General features: G+C 42.0%; 1 protein-coding gene across 3 annotated transcripts in view; it reads left to right on the top strand.

The window, feature by feature from the left end:
* Positions 1-16,022: 16,022 nt before the first annotated feature.
* Boll (boule homolog, RNA binding protein) overlaps positions 16,023-20,727 on the top strand; it is a 101,392-nt gene continuing 96,687 nt past the window's right edge. For all 3 annotated transcript variants that reach the window (XR_007834873.1, XM_051190224.1, XM_051190225.1), the window contains exons 1-2: positions 16,023-16,070; positions 19,614-19,757. Coding sequence is in view for 2 of the 3 variants with exons in the window: in XM_051190224.1 (XP_051046181.1) it covers positions 16,050-16,070; positions 19,614-19,757 (165 nt within the window). In the remaining variant the exon portion in view is untranslated. The remainder of the gene's footprint in view (positions 16,071-19,613; positions 19,758-20,727) is intronic.

Raw genomic sequence — 20,727 nt, 5'->3', positions numbered from 1 at the left:
GGCAGCCGGTTCCGGGTAAGACCACGTGGAAATGCATAGATTAACACAAATGGGTTAATACTTAAGACAGAGCTAGCCAATAAGAAAGTAGTAACTGGCCAACAATATAATATCAAATACAGAGTCCCTGTGTGTTAATTGGGGCTGGCATGGCGGCAGGGCAAGACCAGTGGCAGCAGGCGGAAAAACCGTATACCTTACAGAATGATATCCTTTAACTCACTCAGGTTTTACTTTACAATATTCATTTAAAAGTGTTTTTGTTTATTTCTAAAAATATAGAGGAAGATGGCTTGTGATTGGAAATCAGCAAGAGTGTCTCTTATCTCTACTAGATCCGTAGATGATAAAACCACTTAGTTATAAAAAGTAGCATGTACACTGTACTTTCCCTTCTCTTCTTGGTCCTCCACATGCATCCATCACTACCAATATCCATTAATGAGCTCACAGCAAAGCACATCATTAACTCTGTTGTTGTAAAGCAGACGTTTGCACTGGGGTGAGGGGTGTTTATGGATCCTCCCGCCCCGATGGTGGGAAAACTTACCCATGATCTCATCTTCTCTTGGTCAATCAATTGCTCACCAAAGGGGCTGAATTCTAAGTGAGAGGAACATGGAAGAGAGGGGAAGTCTATTTACATGAACATATAACAACAGCAGGGAAGCAACCTGTGTTGTAGGCCCCTTGGATTCGAGGTTGTCATTCCAGAGTATCTGCCCTCTCTTAGGCAGATGAACTGAAAGCTGTATACCTTCCACACAACACTATGGGTCTTCTGGCCAGGTACTGTTTGAGTCATATCAGATAAATAGATAAGTAAATGTAGCTGGAACTGAGCATTGGTGGCACACGCCTTTAATCCCAACACTCAGGAGGCAGAGGCATGTGGATGGATCTCTGTGAGTTCAAGGCCAGCCTGGTCTACAGAGCTAGTTCCAGGACAGACTCCAAAGCAATACAGAGAAACCCTGTCTCAAAAAAAACAAAAAGTTAAATAAATAAATAAATAAATAAATAAATAAATAAATGTAGCTGGCACCTACTAAAATAGTAAAACTACTGATTTTTATATTTCCAACAAAATTTTGTATATTTTCATTTATGCAACCACTTTTTAAATCATTTTTTTTTTTTTTACTTTGAGCTAAGGGCTAAGCCCCCGGAGCATTTTTTCTTCTTAATCTGTAAAACCATTACATACAAGTAATGCATGTTTTTCACTATGATGCTTTTTCATCCTTTGCTCACCTTACCCATTTCTAATACTCGCATGGATACTTCCCTGCCTTACAAAGTAACTCCAATTAATATTCAGATTAATGGTCTATGATGACATAACAAGTTCATATTCTGTCTCATTTCTATTTACCAAAGGATGAGAGTTTGTTATATTTAGTCTTGGTCTTGTAAAGTACCCTGTATATATGTTCATGTACATACATACATACATACATACACACACACACACACACACACACACACACACACACACAGTCACACAAGAAACAATTTCATACCAAATACACTAGGACCATCAGGTTATTAGGAGTCTGATTACATAATCTAATGTTTTCAATGTCTTGGTGGTATAAAATCCAAAGTCACCTTTTACCCTTCATTAATACCTTTTGCATTTGCTGTACCATATTAATTCATCTCATTATATGTATCTGTCTCTAGACTAAAATTTGGATCTTATTCACTTTTATATAGTGTAAACTTAATGGAAATTCAACAAATTTTCCTCAAAACTCTTAATCTATAGCAATGGTCTCCCAAAATTGTGGAAAGAAAATGTAAGGGTTCACATTCACATTTACCTAAATATATGAAGAAGTAAATTGAGATATCTTCTATGTTCAGAATGAAGATTCTAAAAGAAAATGTTGGGTCATGCCTGTGATCCCAGCACTTGAAAGACTGAGTCAGCAGCATTGTTGTAAGTTTATGGCCAGTCTGGATTACATGAGTTCCACACCACAGTGAGACCCTGTCTCAAAACAAATGCAGATTCTACTAGCAGTCTCACTTTGACCATATAGAAGTGTGTGTTGGGGGATGTCAGTGGGGCATATTTTGAGAGAAATTCAGGGGATTCCAGAAAACAGAGAGATTGATAACTCCAACTCTTTGTATGGTTCATGAGCCCAGTCAAATATTTTTTTAATTATAATGTATACACTAAAATAACCCAAAATTGAGGAATTGCTTAAACATTACTGGGAAGCATCATGTGTCAAGGTCAGTTCTGGTGAACACATTATAGATATCAGAGGTTTTTAGGCTAAGCATGGTGACATATGCTTGTCCTGGATTGTTTTCTCTTGCTGGGATAGACATCAACACCAAAACAATTTGTCTAGGAAGGGGTTTATTTCTGCTTACGGTACCAATCACAGTCCAGCATGAAAAGAAGTCAGGGCAGGACCTCAAGTAAGAATCTGGAGGCACGAGCTTATTCAGAGACCAAGGAGGAACACTGCTTACTGGCTTTCTCCCCATGGTTTGCTCAGCAAAGGGCTAGCACTGCCCACTGTATTCTGGGCCCTCCCATATTGGTCATTTTTCAAGAAAATGCTGTACAGACATGCCTACGGACCAATCTGATGGAGGCATCCTCTCAATTGTGGTTCCTTCTGCCAAGATGCCCCTAACTTGTGTTAGGTTTGAGTGTCATGTTAGAAATTGACCAGCACAATGCCTATAGCCAAGCAACATTAGCAGCTGAGACAAACTTGCAAGTATGAGAGCATCCTGGATTACATTGTGAGTTCCAGGTCAATCTAGACTACATTGTGAGATGTCATCTAAAAAGGTGTGAGAGCAGAGGTGCCCCAGCAGTGTTTAAGCCATTCATACACTCTGGATTATTTTAAACTATATAATGTAATGTTAAATTCACTTAACTTGACTCCACTCCCATACTCACCTGACTCACTGGAATGCCCATTTGTAACAGTCACGTTCATGAAAACTTCCAAAAAGTAAAGGAACCATTCACTGATGCATTGAAGATGAAAGGAATTTCCTTATAGTGAATTAAGCTGCAAGCAATAATGGGAGGGAATAAAGAAAAAGAACAATCAAAGAAAATAAACAGAATAAAGAAAAAAACTATGAGAAAGAATGAGTCCACTCCCAAAGGAATCAGAACATTAAACACACACACACACACACACACACACACACACACACACACACACACACACAAATCTGTTCACAAATTACCCGAAGAAACTCTCCTACATTGACAGCCACTGTTCATGTCTACTTTTTACAAGGAGCACGAATTCATAATCAAATGAATTGACAACCCAGACAAAAATAAAATTTAAAATAACCAAAGCAAAAAATGAAAACTGTAGATTCATTGGTTGATTAACCCAAATTGAGTTAAATAAGGCCACACACCAAAGTAACTAGCAGCATAAGGTGAAATTTAGTGATCATTTGTAAACACAGCAATAACATGACACTTGCATCAGCCAATCAACTTTTATTCTTCGCTTTTAATTTATTTCTTTTTGCTTTCTCAGCTTTGTTAATGGTGACAATCTTTAACATTAAATTTTCTTTCTTAACAACACTGTGCACTATAATTTTTCTCTACCTTCCGAAAAAAGAAAAAGAACCAGTGCTCAATTACTAAATATGGGCTTTACATGAATTATCTAATTTGATACTTATAGTAGTTTCATGTTGTAATTGCTGTCATCTTTATTTTGGGGTGGGAAACATACATTTTACAGCTTCTCCACAAGAACACAAGAGGAATTAGGTACAACTCTTTGAATCACTATATGGCATGATAAGATCTAAGACCAAGCTCGAGCTGTGTTAATCGGTGATGCCACCCCATATGCTTAAATTGTGGCCTTGAATTCCAGTTGTTCCCAAAAATATTTCAGCACTTCAAGGAGACTCTGTCTTAAATAGTCTAAACCTACAAAGTAATGATAAATTAGATAAAGACCAAGAGGTTCCTGATACTGAAGATAAGATTATGCTTACTTTCCCTTCCTCTTTCCTTCCAGAATCTCTCTCTTTCCTAATGGAAGTCTTTGTAAATTTTAAATAAACCATCTGCAATTCTCAAGATTCAGAGTATTTCCCAAAGACTGGGGATCAATCTTGGGAATACAAACATCAAGAGATAGTTGTCCTAAGTCCTGGTCTCAAGCAGAGACTAATTAGAACCTAATTTTAGTGGACACCTTGCTCCAATTATCAAAACTTCCTTCTGTCATAAAAATATGAGAAATTTGTTTTTTTCTGTAGGTCAGTGTTTCTCAATCTTCCTAATTCTGAGACCCTTTAATACAGTTCCTCAAGTTGTGGTAACATCCAACCATAAGATTATTTTTGTTGCTAATCCATAACTGTAATTTTTGCTATTGTTATGAATTGTAATGTGAATAACTGTGTTTTCCAATGATCTTAGGTAACCCCTGTGAAAGAGTCATTTGATCCCCTCAAAGGGGGTATGACCCACATGTTAAGAACCATTGATCTAGACAAAGCCAATAGGTTAACATAGTCCCCACTATTAACAGGTGTATTCATTACTTTTCTCGGCTAGTTGATAAAATGTTCCTTGGAAACAAAGGAGGAAAGGTTTATTTTGGCTCACAGACTCAAGTTCATCATAGCAGGGAAGACATGGTAGTGGGAACAGCCCTACTCATGATAGGAAGAGCATGTGACAGCAAGTCTTCAAATAGTGCTTTCCAATAAGCAGAGAACCAAAGCAGGCATAACCATCAAAGACCTAACTCTGTGGCCCACCTCTGTCAGCCAGGCCCCACCTCCTAAAGGCCACCATCTAAGAACATATGAGCCAGTCAGAGCATTCAAACCATGTCATCAGTAAAGTTCAGAAGAACCATGTATGATGAAATGGGTTCTGTCTGCAAGTCCAGAGACAGTGGACCCTTCCTCTACATCTGCAATCTCTTAACAAATTACCTTAATACACATCACATTCTGATTTCAAGTTTAATAACAGAACTCATTCCTTTCTTTATTACCCTTGTGACAAGACTTCTTCAGTCAGGCTATTTTCTTTTTAATTCTACTTCCCCAACAATCACAAATATCAATTTTCTTGAGTACAGAACTAACAAAGCACAAACTAATGGAAAGATGGATTCAAGTTTCTAGTTCTCAGACACACTATGCTATGTGGAGTTTAGATGTCACAGACTAAAATTGCCAGTTTTATGATTCCAGTAGTCACTGTTTCCTAATAATAACTAAGGAACAATCTGTATAGACAACAAAAATTACTTTCCAAAAAAATTACTCTGATTTTATCATGTTTTCCTTCAACCTACAGCAAGCAGTAGTTGGTGAGCCAAACAGATTACTCCTTCAGCACTGAGCCCAGATGCTAGAAGTCTTGACTATGGTCAATTGAATCCCTTCACAGAAATTGCCATCAGATAAACAGTACCATCTTGTCCATAATCAAGTCTCTTCCAAAGGAACAGCCTAAAACCCAGTGAGCATGGATGAATATAGAAGGCAACAAAGAGAATGTTTAAAATGCCTGATACCAAGGAACAACTCTGAAGGGCCATTCCCATCTTGCCTAAGGTTTCAGTGCAACCACAGTACCATTCAACTGTTGCCTGACCAGCCCTGCTTCCCCTACTCCTCTTAAGTGTTGTTCCCAGGACCAGGTGCCAGAAACAATAAAAGGTTTCCTGCATGCAAAGGTCACAGTCTGTTTCCTGAGGAGCTCAACTCACAACACTCACCAGGATGAATTTTCTTTCCAAATGCCAAGCAGTTCCATATGTCTTGCAATGTGATAATAAAACATGATGACTATACACCACTGTCCCTTGATACCATTCTATGGATACACAAGGTATATTTACAGAAGGCTTCAACTTTCATATATAGCACCTTTTTAGGGAAAGCAGCAACCCCATGAATATATAGGGAACTGGGACTATATGAGTGAAGGAACAAGGGCTGGCTGTCAGCCTACTCACTCCTTTGGCCTGACTTCCTTGTGCACCAGAGCATATGATGGATTGTCTTTGCTATAAAAGAGCAGTGAGCACCAAAGCAACAATCCCCCAACACTCGGGAAAACTGCAGATGCTAAAGGAGAGTACAAAGAATACTTCAACCAATGTTCATGTACAGGTGTTTGAAATAGTATGAAGAGACGTCCTATAGAAATGGCTAACATTGCCAACGTTCCTAAAAGTTTGAGGAGTGTGAACTAAGAAAGTTATGAAATCCAGGAAAGAACCTCATTCATCAAATTGAAGGATGACGTAAATGTGGGAAGATGGTAGAAAACAGCAAAGCCAGTGGTCAACAGATGAGAGCAGTTGCGAAGCAAACAGTTGGTTCTGAGCCTTTGAGTAAACAATGTGTTCAAATGACCCTTCCCGTGAAGTCTTGCGTTTATGCAGTTATATGTGGTTTACAGTAGATTTATTGTTTGTTAGGGAATGTCTGATACAGTTCAAAGAACTCTGAAGGTAAGATATTCCTAAACATGAGGTCTTCCCTTAAAAAGAAATCATTCATATAATTATTCAAGTCATGACTTCTATAAATGAAGAAAGAATCAGTAATACCGTGGGATCTGAAATCAACATACAAAAATATTTAATAATTATATGTGCCAGCAACAACCTGTCCTTTAAAAATTAAACACACAATCCTATTTATAATAGCATAAAAAGTATTTAGAAACAAATGTAATTGTAACATATATATAGAAACATATATATATTGAAAACTAAAATCAATAATTAAAAACCCAAAGATGGCATAAATAAAGGAAAAAGATCCTGTATTTGTGGGTTATAAGGATCAATATATTCATATTCACATTTTCCAAAGCAATATTCAGATTCAAACTGCCACTATCAAAATAACAATGGAATTTTTCACAGAAATAGAAAAAATTCATATGGAACACACACACATAAGAAGAAATAACAAATAGCTGAAGCTGTATTTAGTGATGCACATACACATATTGGGAGAGAGAGAGAGAATGCTCTGTAGGCCTCACTCCAGTTTTAAAATATCAGTACATACACAAAGACCAATAGAATGAGATAAAAAAGACCATAAATCAACTTGTATGCTTTATGACCAATTGACTTTCAACAAAGAAATCAAGAACATACAAATAACATTGAAAGGATACTCCATTCAATAAATGGTGCTAGGAAAACTGAAGAATGAAATTGACCTCTTATACTATGTATAAAAATCAACTAAAACTTATTAAAGACTTAAACATAAGACCCAAAACTCTTAAAGTACTAGAAAAATAAAAAACAAGGGGAAATTCCTATGCCATTGATCTGGTCAATAAGGCATTTGTCATAATCCCAAAACTACAAGCCAAAAGTTTTTGCATCACCAAGGAAAAAAAGAGACAACATATAAAGTGGCAGAAAATATTCACTTATAATCCATACATAAGCTAATATCAAAAATGTATAATGAACTCAAGCAACTTTAAAAAAAAACAATTTTAAAATGCCTAAAGGACTTGAACAGACATTTTTCCCAAAAAGACATGTGAATAGCAAACAGACAGGTAAATGAAAAGTGATGTATATGCCCAATCATCCAGAAAAAGTAAATTAAAATCACAAAATATCACAACTTTTAGGATGATGAGCATCAAAAAGCTGTGGTGCTGAGGCTTGCTCCTAGGACTTTGGGAGACTAAGGTGGAAGGGTTGCTGGGACCCAAGAGGTGAGAAGAGCCTAGGCAAACTAGAAGTTTCACAAAGCAGAGAGCAAGGAAGAGGAGGAGGAGAAAGAGGAGGCAGAGGAAAAAGGAGGGACCTAAGGTGGTATAGCTCAACAGTAGACTTCCTGTGTATATGGGAGCCTGTAGACTCAATCCCTATGAAGTGGTTGGGAGATTGGGGAATCTAACACTATTGATGGTCATGTGAATTAGTACAGACACTTTGCATAGCAGTGTGAAAATGCTTTAAAAACTTCCCCGTATATATTCAGAGGAATTGAAATCTGTATCTCTGCAGCATTATTCTCAACATCCTGTGTGTGTCAGTGAATAGAGAAAAGTGGAGTACACACACAAGATCATACTATTCAGCCTTTTAGAAGCAAGGAAATCCCACTATTTGTAAAAAGTAAATGAACCTGTGAGACATTATACTCACTGAAGTATAATTAACACTTCCATGTAAAATCTAAGAGTAGAAAGTTGAGAAGGCAGAGCCCGGCTAGATCTGCCTATCTGCCTGGGCCATCCTGACCTGCCGGCAGGATCCTTGATCCCCATCTCCCGGCCTCTATTAGAGGCCTCAGCTGGAGAGTGCCTGACCCTGGCTAGATCCACCTATCTGCCCACGAACATCCTGAGTCCCTGCCTACCAAATCTTTAGCCCCCATCGCCAGGACTCTGTCAGAGAACCACCCAAAATCCCCACCTGCCTGATCTCTGACCCCCACCTCCGATCTCTGCTGGAGGAGATTCACCTATCCACTCCGGACCATCCTGAGTCCCTACCTGCTAAATCTTTGAAACCCATCATCGGGTCTCTGCTGGAGCATGATATTTGACCCCCATAGCTGGGCCACTGCCTGAGGAAAGGCCTCCTAGAGAGCTTGGATGACCCAGAGAAACAGACATCGAACCTCTGACCTACCTAAGACCACCTAGGGAGTACCATAGAGAGAGAGACCCCCACCTACACCTACTGGAAGAAGCCATGGAAAGACAGCAATACAAGAAAACACCTAACAATAGAAAGGCAAGCAAAACACCACCAGAATCTAGGGAATCTACACCAACTAGACCTGGACACCCCAGATGAAGCAGAAGAGAACTACTTAAAAAATATCTTCATAAAAATGATAGAGGCCCTTAAAGACAATGTGAGAAAATACCTTAAAGAAATGGAAGAAATGAAATACTATTCTGTGGGGGAAAAAAAAGAATCTTGAAATTCACAGGCAAGTAGATGGAACTTGAAGAAACCATCCTGAATGAGGTAACCCAATCACAAAAAGAGGAACATGGCATGTACTCGCTCATATATGGATTTTAGACCTAGATCAAAGGATCACCAGCCTATAATTCACACCGCCAAAGAAACTAGGATACAAGGAGGATTCTAAGAGATTCATATAAGGTCCCTCACAGAAGGGGAAAGGAACAAGATCTCCAGAGCACATGGGGAGTGGGAAAAGGCAGTGAGTGGAGAAGAACTAGGAGAAAGAGAAGGGGAGGAGAGGAAAGCACATGGACTAGGAAGATTGAGTCAGACGTAGAATAGGTGAGAGAGAGAGGGAGAGAGAGAAATAGAGACTGAGTGAGCATAAAAGATGGAGCCATTATAGGTTTGAAGAGAAAACTGAAACTAGAGAAATGTCTGCACACCTACAAGGCTGACCCCAACTAACAATTTGAGCAACAGTGGAAAGGCTACCATAAATGGCCTTCCCTGATAATGAGATTGATGACTAACTTATCCACCATCATGGAGCCCTCATCTAGCAGCTGATGGAAACAAAAGCAAATACCCACAACTAAACACTGAGCCGAACTGGAATCCAGATGCAGAGAGGGAGGACAAGACCACGCTGCAGAAGCACATAGAGACATCTGACCTGAACAAGGAGGAGCTAATGGGCACCCCCAGACTGATAGCTGGGAATCCAGCATGGGACTGACTCAGACCCCCTTGAATATGGGTCTCAGCTAGAAGGCCTGAGCAGTCTAAGGGACCTCAGACAGTGGAACCAGGATGTATTCCTGCTATACAAAAGGACTTTGGGAACACATCCCCCATGGAGGGATACTCCCTTAACCTAGATAGAGGAGAGAAGTCCTAGTCCCTACTCCAAATGACTTGACATATGTAGATGACACCTCCTGGAAGGCATCACCGTATATGTGGAGTGGGGGGAAGATGGGAGGGGAGGGTAGTTGGAGGGTCATAAGAGGGTGGGAGAGAGGGAAAGAGGGAGGAAGGGAAGTAGGGAGAGGGAACTGGGATCAATATGTAAAATAAATTAATATTGAAAAGGAAAGTTGAGAAAAATAGAGTGGTGTCACCAGAGGTTGGAGAAAGACATGGGAAAGATGTTAATTAGGGTACAAGTTCCATTTAGACATACGTATGGCAGTTTCTCAGGAAAATGGCAGTCTACCTCATGTCATGATCCAGCAATTCCACTCTTTGCATATACCCAAAGGATATATATTCATACAACAAGTACATATATTCAACCATGTTCATAGCTGCATTGTTTGTAATAGCCAGAACCTGGAAATAACCTAGATGCCCTTCAACCGAAGAATGGATGGAGAAAATGTGGTACATTTACACAATGGAGTACTCCTCAGTGGAGGTGGGAGCAATGAAATCTTGAAATTCACAGGCAAATGGATGGAACTAGCAGAAACCATCCTGAGTGAAGTAACCCAGTCACAGAAAGAATAGCATGGTAAGTACTCACTCATTTATGAATATTAGACATAGAGTAAATAACTATCAGCCTATAATCCACACCACCAGAGAAACTAGGTAACAAGGAGAACCCTAAGAGAAAAATACATGGTCTCCCAAAGAAGGAGAAAGGGACAAGAACTCCTGAGCAAATTGAGAGCATGGGGGGTAGGAAAAAGAGAAGGGGAGAAGAGTAGGGGGGAGAACAAGAGAGATCAGGAAGACTGGGATGGGAAGAACAGAGGAGAACAAGAAAAGAGATACCTTAATAGAGGGAGTCAGTACAGGTTTAAAGAGAAATCTAGCACTAGTGAAATGTTCAGAAGAGATCCACAAAGATGATCCCAACTAAGGATCTAGGCAGTAGTGGAGAGGCCGCCTTTGATGCTTTTCCCCTGTAATGAGATTGATGTCTACCTTAATTGTCAGCCTAGAGCCTTTCATCAAGTAGTTGATGGAAGCAGAAGCAGGCACCCACAGCTAAGCGCTGAGTCATACTCCTGGAATCCAGTCATAGGGAGGAGGGATGAGCAAATGAGTCAACACCTTGATAAGAAACCTACAGAACCAGCTGACCTGATCTAGTGAGAGCACACAGACCCCAGTCCCAGTAGTAAAACTGGTGAACCAGCATTGGATGTAACCAAATCCTCTGAATGTGGGTGCCAGTTAGGAGTCCTGGCAGTCTATGGGGCTTCTAACAGTGGAACCAGTATTTACCCCTAGTGCACAAATGGACTTCGGGAGCCCATTCCTCATGCAGGATACTATTTCAGCCCAGAAGTAGGGAGGACGGCCTGGGCCCTACCCCAAATGATGTGACAGACTTTGATGACCCTCCATGGAAGATCTCACCATCCTTGAGGAGAGGGTTGGGGGTGGGAGGGGTAATGGGAGGGTGGGGGGCAGGAAAGGGATTGATATAAAATGATTGTTTCTAAATTTAAAAAGAGTCTGAAAAAAATTACCTTAGTAATCTATTACTACCACATCCTGGTGGCCACATGATAATGTATGTTTGAAAACTGCTTAAAACTTTAATGTTTTCACCATTCAAAAGTAAGTAGGTCTAAAAAAAACAAAAGTATGTTGATTAGCTTGATGTAATTATTCTAGGATATTGTATTCCACAAATAAAGTTATTATATGTCCATTTTAAAAAAGTAATTATTGGCATCTGAGATGCTAGAAAACTAACCAATGAGTTAATAATAACCCTGGACCAGGACACCAGAGAGTTCAGAGAATGGAAGGTGAAGGTGAAAAACAATCGACCTCCATATAAACTGCAAACAGGGAAAACATTCTGGATAAATCAATCAAATTTTACATCTTATCCTCTCACTGGAGGAGACAGAGGGGAAAATGGCTCTCTGGAAATATAAGCTATTCCTCACTCTCAGTCCAGAAAAGTGTTACAGTGGTTTGCGACAGCTGCTGTCTTGCCAGGCCTATATTTTCTCAAGTCCTAACTCTCCCAGTTTTTATCTTATGGGGGAAAAAAGCCAACTCTTTTTATATCTCACGACTAGACATTTTTTCTTTGTAGTAAGATATAGCCTTAAGAAACTTCCAGGAGCTGTGGACAAGAAGGGTGGTGTCTGGTCTCACCTTACCAACAAGGAGTTATAGCCCAGCTGTGAGCCCATGACTGAAGTAGAAAAGGCCAAGAGATGGGGATTATGGGTAAAGTGCACAGGGGGAGAGTGGTCACCGGTTCTTTACTTTCTGCTACAAGTAATTCTTGTGTTCCTACCTTGTGCTGGGCAGCAGGCATTTTCTGCCTCTCTCCTTGCCCCCCTTTCCTCTCTCAGCAGGATCTAGCTATATAACTCAGGGGATCTGAACTCAAGTGCCTCCTTGTCATGTCTACCTCGGCCAGCAAGGAAACACCACCATGATTCTTCTTCAAGCAGTTTATTCAGGAACCTTGTACATCAGCTTCTGCTCCTCCCAGCCCCAGCAAGTCCTTAAATGTGTGCTCACTGCCCAATCAGCTCATGCCACCTGGCGATCCCAGATAGGCCACAGAAGGAGGAAGCACACCATATCCATCAAGCACTTCCAAATAAGGCTTGTTTACAGCTAAGCTCGAACTACCTGGCATCCAGCCAGGCACCACCTTAATGCTGTGGCTTCCCACAGTTGTAAGAAGTATGGTTTTACCGTCCGCCACCAGTCTTGTCCCGCTGCCGAGCCAGCCCCAAATAATGCACAGAGACTCTGTATTTGATATTATACTGTTGGCCAGGTACTAGTTTCTTATCGGCTAGCTCTGTCTTAAGTATTAACCCATTTCTGCTGATCTATGTATTTCTCTTACCGGGAACCCGGCCGGCATTCTGCTTTCTCCTGACTCTCCATCTTGACTCCTCCTTACTACTTCCTCTTTCCTCCTTGTCTCCTAGTCCCTCCTATCTTACTTTCCTATTGGCCAACAGTGCTTTATTCATTAACCAGTATGAGAAGCATATACAGAATGACATCTCCCATCACACAGTTCCCCCTTTTTTGTTTAAAACACAACAGGCAAGGGTAGAGGTCTGATCTCTGATGAACAAGGGACATTGTAATGGCCCCCCATGCCCAGTTATCAGCCAAGCTGGTGCCACACCCGTCCGATATCTTTTCTCAGAGATGGGATTACGATACCAACCCATATGCAATCAGACTTGCCCTCCATGAAGCCGCTAATAGCTGGCCTCAAGTGCAGTACTACGTCTCGCATCCTGAGCGTGATGACTGCTTAGCCTTTTAACACACTTAACCAAGCCTGAGGTGACTGCCCTGCCTCCAGGGCTGCGAAGGCTTGTGCAATCATGGCATTACTTCTCTGCTGTGTAACCCTCATGCTGCAGATACACCATAAAGCAATGAGACTGACTAGGATAAGCATCCCTCCCAAGACAAAACTAACATTTCCCTCTACAGGACTAATATCCTTATCTAAAGGCAAAAAAGGTAAATTTAAACTTAAATTGCTACTAAAAAATCTGGGGGAAACTTGGGCAGAATGCCTAATTGGCATAGGTTTAGGAAACACCGACAGGATCCCACATCATGGACCCGTTTCCATCTTGTTGACCAGTACCACCATCATGATTGTCAGCATCAGGTGCCTTGCCATCTTCAGAGGCAGGAACTCTCCTGGTCAGTCTTTCAGGAATCCACAGAGGTTCTGACTGATCCTGTGAGTAAACACAAACAGACCCTCTCGCCCAGGATAACACTGGGCCGGGACCCTTCCATAGTCCAGAAATGACATCTTTCCATTTTACAAATCTCTTATCAATGGGGAAGACACTGTGATGGCGATCATCAGCTGAGCGCCCATCCACATCCAATTGAAAAAATTAAGAGTCAGTAGAGCTAGAGATATTCTCTCTTTGGGGGTGCGGCCTTGGCCTATTCCCCCTTTTTGTTTTATTAAGCATTCCTTCAAAGTTCGGTGAGCTCGTTCAACAATGCCTTGACCTTGTGGGTTGTAGGGAAGACCATGTCTCAAATCTATCTGCATTTGCTGAATCAGGTATGTTGGTGGAAAGGGCCAGCCATAGAAACACACTCTCAGCAGAACTAAAGAAAGAAAAGATGATGAGCTAACGTCTTTTCTTTTCTGCCCATCTTTTCTTTCTTCCTTTTCTTTTTTCCTGCTTACTAAAAGTAGTTACTTTTTAAGGCTATATCTGGCAGAGGGTACCCACTCTCCAGGATTCTTCCCTCCCAATAAATCTCTCCAATGAGGTTTGGGTGAGACCTTCTTTCACCAGAGCAGAAATGAACCTGGGCAGAGTAGGGAAACCTTCCCCTGGCAAAGCAGAGTTGTTATACTTCCCTGGGGAAACCCTCTCCTGACAGAGCAGAGCTGTTACATTGAGAAGAAGCCATTCTCTGGAGCTGGGGAAGCCCTCTCCTACCAGAACAGAGTTGATACACTGGGGAAGCCTTTCCCTGAAGCAGGGTGTAAGCTGCTATGCTTACTTTGACCTGTGGTATTCCTTGGCTCCTGATTGCCAGAATCCCTGTCCATCTGAGCTGTAATACTCAGTATTCCTTGGCTCCTGAGTGCCAGAATCCCTGCCCATCCCATTCCATCTGAGCTGCCACAATGCTTACAATATAATTTTGTGTGATTTAAGTTGTTCTTGTTGGATTAAAAAGTAAAAGAGAAACTGAACGAAGGAGTGCAGTATTATCCCTAACACTAGTACAGTCCTTGGGACACAGTCACTGTTCCTTCGATTTTGTTCATTATACCAAACCAAATACCTTCTGTGGTTAAGTGCCTCTTTTTAGAAGCACATAGTACGCAGGTTATCATAGATGTAACTTTTAACACTTGCTGATGGTGATGGCTTAAAAACATGGCTGATCTTTTAAGATAAAGGACTGAAGTTGCAGAATGCTAGGGATAAATTTGCTGTAGCTTTAGACATTGACCAAAGTACTGGTCTACCTGTTTATTCACCTGTGACGCAACAAGTGAATCTACTGGAAGAATTGGTGTGAGAAATGACAATACAGCGTTGTGCCTGAAACAAAATGAGTCCATCATGCATAGTCGTTTATAATAATGGTTGTCTTTATTAAAGAGTTTATCTAACTGGGATTACATACCACTTAAGGGTCAAGATGGGCTCTCGGGAACCTTTTAAAGGTAGTCCTCACAAAGCAGTCCTTCCAAGGAGATCCCAAAGCTATGGGGCCAAGTCTAATGAGGCTGGTTCTCTTCAGGAACTCTTTTGCTCTCTCTCTCTCTCTCTCTCTCTCTCTCTCTCTCTCTCTCTCTCTCTCTCTCTCTCTCTGGGCAGGGGTTTAGACTGGGACAGGAAAGGGGGTAAGACAGGCAGGCCCTCCTTCTGTAGTCCTTAACTGTCGTGGAACACTTGCTTTGTAGACCAAGCTGGCCTCTAACTCAGAGATCCCCTTGCCTCCGCCTCCCCAGTGCTGGGATTAAAGGTATTAGCCCCTCCTGTTCTCAGGGGTGAGTGGCAGCAACATCGGGTACTGCATCCACAGCTTCTGCATGTGACGCTGGGAGTGGGAGCAAGGTTTGCACATGGAAACTGTCTTCCTGTCCTCGAACCAGCTTTCGGAAGTCCACATGGGCCATGCTGGAATAGAGGGCTGAGATCAGCTTTCCAGAGCTTGGACAGCGACAGCGTGCTGCTGGCAGCTCTTGGCTTCCAAGGTGCACCTGGCTTGGGAGGTGAGAGCATCCCTCGCAGTGTGCGCCGTCCCAGGCTGTCCTCCCACCCCGTGCCATGCTGCCCCTCGCAGTGTGCACAGTTCCACGCCGCCCCTCAAAGTACGCGCAGTCCCACGCCGCTCGTCGCACTACGCAGTCCCACGCCGAGCGTCCCCAGGACCTGCGCACAGCGCCTCCTCCGCACAGCCCCCCTCCCACGCCCCCCCCCCACCAGCTCGCCCGGCCGCGCTGCTGCAGCCCCCGCCGCCGCCGCCAGGGGGAGCGCGTCCCCGACGGGAGCCGCGCCGGCTCGCTTCCTCCGAACGCGCCTTCCAACTTGAAGTTGCCGCGCCTCCTGCCTCTCTACCGAGTGGAGAGGAAAGATGGAGACCGAGTCCCGGGCGGTGAGTGCCGGCCGGGGTCTGGGCCCTGCGCGGCGTGGCGCGGCCTCGGAGGGTCTGGAAGGGTGTGCTTCGGAGCCGGAGCCGAAACGCTGTCTGTTGGGTTGGGGAGGAAGGCGGTGCGGCCCCCGCTGCTAAGGGCGACCCGTCGGGTGTGTGAGAATGGGGCTGGGGAACGGCCGGGGACAGCGGGCAGGCTCTGCCCTCCGTGGCCAACAAGCGAGCAGAAGCCTTAAGACACTCTCCCGCCCAAACTGCGGCGCCTTCGACGCCCGCGCTTCCGAGGACACATCCTCGTCGTCGCCGGCGGCCACCAGGTGGGTGGCGGTCGACACCCCGCCCTGCCCTGCCCTGCCCCGCCCCGCCCCGCCAGGGAAAGCCGCTGCTACGCGCACAGCCCGGGTCAGGCCTGGGCCCGGCCTGGGGCCTACGGGCCCCAGCGCTGCCCGGTAACCTGGTAACGTGCCGCCGCGCCCCGCCCCGTGCCGGCCGGCAGCCAATCAGCGGGCGCCAGCGCAGGGCCCCGGCCCGCTGCGCACGAGGCGGCCTGCGCGTGGTCGGTGCCGTTGAGGGTTCCCGCCACCGCTGCTGGCGGGTTTGCCTGGCAAAATTTCTCGCTGGCTCGCCTTCTTTTCCCTCCCGCACTTTGGTGGGGAGGGGGGAGACCCTCGCGTCGGTGCCCCAGTTCACGATGACCCGAGAGAACCCGACGAAGTTGTCAGTTCGGCCATTTCCCCCATCGCCTCCACCTGCTGGCCCCAGAGGGGAAGGAGCACCGAGGCGGTGACGGCGACGGTTAGCCCACCTCTTCCCTTTTGTCCTTGCAAAGATGGACCGTTTCTAGGGTTTTTTGGTTTTGGTTTTGGTTTTGTTTTTTAAGTCCCAGAGAAGGAGGCAGTGAGGCCATATTACTCTAATAAACTTCTTAGTGGCCACCCTTTACAACGAAGCAGAGGAGCCCGCACTAACAGCTGGGGAGCAGCCGCTGCCTCCATGCTTTCAAACGGTTGACAATTAGAGGTTCCTGGTATTTGAGCCACGGCTAATCTCTAAGGAACTTAGATATTACCTCTGCCCAAGCCTTGTAGCTGCGAACAGTACAAGTGTTCTAGAATATGACTGGTACTAAGGTCCATATCCAAATGTTCAGCACATGCTACGCAGATTTCTCCTGGAACAAATGTCTATTTGTTCATACATTCACCAGATACTCATTGAACACTTGTTATGTCATGTTTCTGGTTTACACGTTGCAATATGTGTGTGTGTGTGTGTGTGTGTGTGTGTGTGTGTGTGTGTATAACCTTCTGCCTTCATGAATATTGTAGCATAGTGCAAAGTGACAGGTAAATATATATATTAGCAGGTGATAAATAATAAAAAAGCAGTTAACATTCACAACAGGATAGAAGCCTTTAAAACAAAGGGATGAAATGAATTGGTTGTCTAAAATATAAATAAATTTTTCCTAGGTGAGTTGCCTGGAGTCTCTTCATTGGGACTGTTTTCATGCACCTCTCATGAAAAAGGATGGAATTTGTCTTCTTATTTAAATGTGAGGACAAACTGTAGTTTTTACAGAATTTTCTGAACTTTTTAATTATTATTTAACAAGTTCTCTGCTATAAATTAGTTGGCAAAGAGACAAAGTTATATCTGTTGATGCTAGAAGATTTTCTCTGGTAGTATATTTTCTAGAATATCATTGGTACTATTTACAATTAGAGATTTCCTTTGTTGAAACAGAAATAACTATTGTTTCTGTTACTATTACATATTACTGTCCATCTCTGTTTATTTCCATTTCCTAATATACCATATATTATAGTTAGCTGATACTTTGTACTATGATATAATATTCATGAGGACATGGAATTTGCCTTTTCATATTTTAATCATAGAAACATCTAAAGTAGTGGTTTGGTTGGCCAATAAAATGAAATATAGAAAAGGACAACTCTACCATCTAAATTAAAACTTCAATGTTTCTCAGCAAATTATGAACTTTAGTATTTTTGAAGAAGTTGATATGCTAGACTGTCTTAAAAGTCTCAGAAGGAAATAATAGATATTTTGTTGTTATTTTGTTTTGTCTTGTTTGTTTTGCTTTGTTTTGTTTTTGTTTTTCTGGACAGGGTTTCTTTGTGGCTTTGGAGGCTTTCCTGGAACTAGCTCTGTAGACCAGGCTGACCTTGAACTCACAGAGATCCACCTGCCTCTGCTGGGATTAAAGGTGTGTGCCACCATCACCTGGCTAAGAAATAATAGTTTTTTAACGTGTTTCTTAATTTTTTTCACTGTTTGGTTGCCAATATGCAAAGTTTTATACATTGATATTGATAAGCCAGTTTAGAAGTATGAACATAATGGATACATACTGAGCTCAAGTCTTTATCATGTAAATCTATATATAGTTAAGTGTTTAGGTATGTAAATTTTTTCACCGATTAGCCCTTGCAGGCCTAGAACTATGCAGACCAGGCTGGCCTTGAAGTCACAGAAATCTGCCTGCTTCTGCCTCCCCCACTTCACCAAGCTAGGTATGTCATTTTCTTAAAGATCAGTCTAATTTTCAAGAGGATACATGCACTTAAAGTTTTGACTTCCAGGTCAAATTGTGCAAATTTATTAACTTGTCAGTGCTCCTTAGCCTACGACTACCAAGAACATGTCTGTAATTGAGTTGTGTCTGTGAAGTCATTGGAACTAGGAAGAAAGTACACTTGGGTCCTCTCAGGTGTTAAGAACTTGATTTATACCATGTAGGTTTGAGAGTTTTAGACAAGATTTCAGGAAGAAGGGCTTGTTGTGAGTGCATGTTGTGAGGAAATGGGAATATTTCTATAGTTGTGCAAATTATTACTTAAAAGGTAAATTGGTAAAGGAGACATGGTTGTAATTCTCATAGTGTAGACAGTGTTTTTGTTTTTTATCAGTATTCAGGCATGATTAAAGAATGCTTCTTTTCCTCTTGGTACATTGTAATTTAATGACTTCATCTAGTGTTGATCTCTTTTAACAAGAGAACAGCCTGCTGGCTGTGAGTGCCAGGCCAGCTTTTCACTGCTAGACACAATGGCTGGCCAGAGCATCTTTTCTTTCTCTCTCTCACTTCTTTATGAATTTAATGCTTTATTTGGTGTTTGTTTTTTGTGAGACACAGTTATTCTGAATAGCCCTGGCTGTCCTGGAACTCACTTTGTAGACCAGGCTGGCCTCAAAATCACAGAGATCCTCCTGCCTCTGCCTCCTGAGTGCTGGGATTAAAGGTGTGCATCACCACAGCCGGCTTATTTAATGTTCTTCCTTAACAAATCGCATTCCTCATAATTATTGGAAGTAAATTTGAGCAGTACATTTAATAGTAAGCAATTCTCCAGAGTAAAGTAATTCATTTAATTTTTATTTCCCCCCAAAGCTATGAAGTCTAATTTAGTCTTGGTAATTTTGGAATAAAGTTCAAGTCAAGTACATGACATTTTACCTAAATGACTATTTTGATGGCCCTGCCCCATGCTCAAAGGTTTAAATGACTTTATTTTACAGCAAACAACAAATCAGACACAAACAGATTCATTATCTCCATCCCCTAATCCTGTGTCACCTGTGCCTTTGAATAACCCAACAAGTGCCCCAAGATATGGAACCGTGATCCCTAACCGCATCTTCGTAGGAGGAATTGACTTTAAGGTATATATTTGTGGGTGCAACATGGTGGGAGGGAAAGAAAAGATGTTTTGTTTTTATTTGCAATTGAATATTTCATTTTTCAGCAGTTGCTTCCTTATCTGACATAAAAATCACATTTACATATTAGTTAATAGGTTTTACATTGTCATGGATTAAATATAAATAACCGTTTCAATGATCGTGTAGGTTAATTTATGTGTGTATTCTTGTCCAGTCTCACACAAGGAAATTGAGGGTTCTTTCATTGCTGTCTGCCCCTTGGCAGTACTGTTGGAAATCTACTTTTCCCCTCTTTCTTTTTAAGTAGTCTGTTTTTCTCACTCATTGTTCAGTATTCTTCCTTTCTCAGCATACTTCAGTTATGCTTTCTTATATGATGTTCGTTACCTAGATAATTTCAATTTTCAAATGAAAACTTAATCTAAAGATTTTAGTCTTCTAAACCATATATTATATATATATGAAATTTATTTTATGTATATGGTTTATGTATATGGTTCTGCATGCCAGAAGAGGGCATCAGATCCCATTATAGATGGTTGTAAGCCACCATGTGGTTACTGGAATTGAACTCAGGACCACTGGAAGAGTTACCAGTGCTCTTAATTCCTGAGCCATCTCTCTAGCCCTAAACCCTGTATCTTTTTCCTAACTTTTATCTGGCATTTTAAATCCATGTTCTAGACTTCAATTTAATACAAATAGCTTTCTTTGATAGCATTTCTGATCTGTTCATTTAAAAGACCTTGTGGTCCAGAAAGAGAATCTGTACAAAAGCATGCTATATCAGCTCATCAATTGTTTCACTCTTTCAGAAAAGCATGGTTGAAATGATTTTCAGTAATCCTGTATACGAAGTAGTGATAGATATGTAAAAGAAAGGTATAATCACATATCCTTACTTGAGGAGTGGATATAACTTGGTGGTAGAGGTTTACCTAGCTTGTGGAGGCACTAAACATACAAATAC

The sequence above is a fragment of the Phodopus roborovskii genome, unplaced genomic scaffold (genome assembly GCF_943737965.1).
Source record: "Phodopus roborovskii unplaced genomic scaffold, PHOROB, whole genome shotgun sequence".
NCBI classification, from domain to species: Eukaryota; Metazoa; Chordata; class Mammalia; order Rodentia; family Cricetidae; genus Phodopus; species Phodopus roborovskii.
The sequence above is the reverse complement of the archived record's forward strand: the minus strand, read 5'-3'. Positions and strand labels throughout refer to the sequence as shown.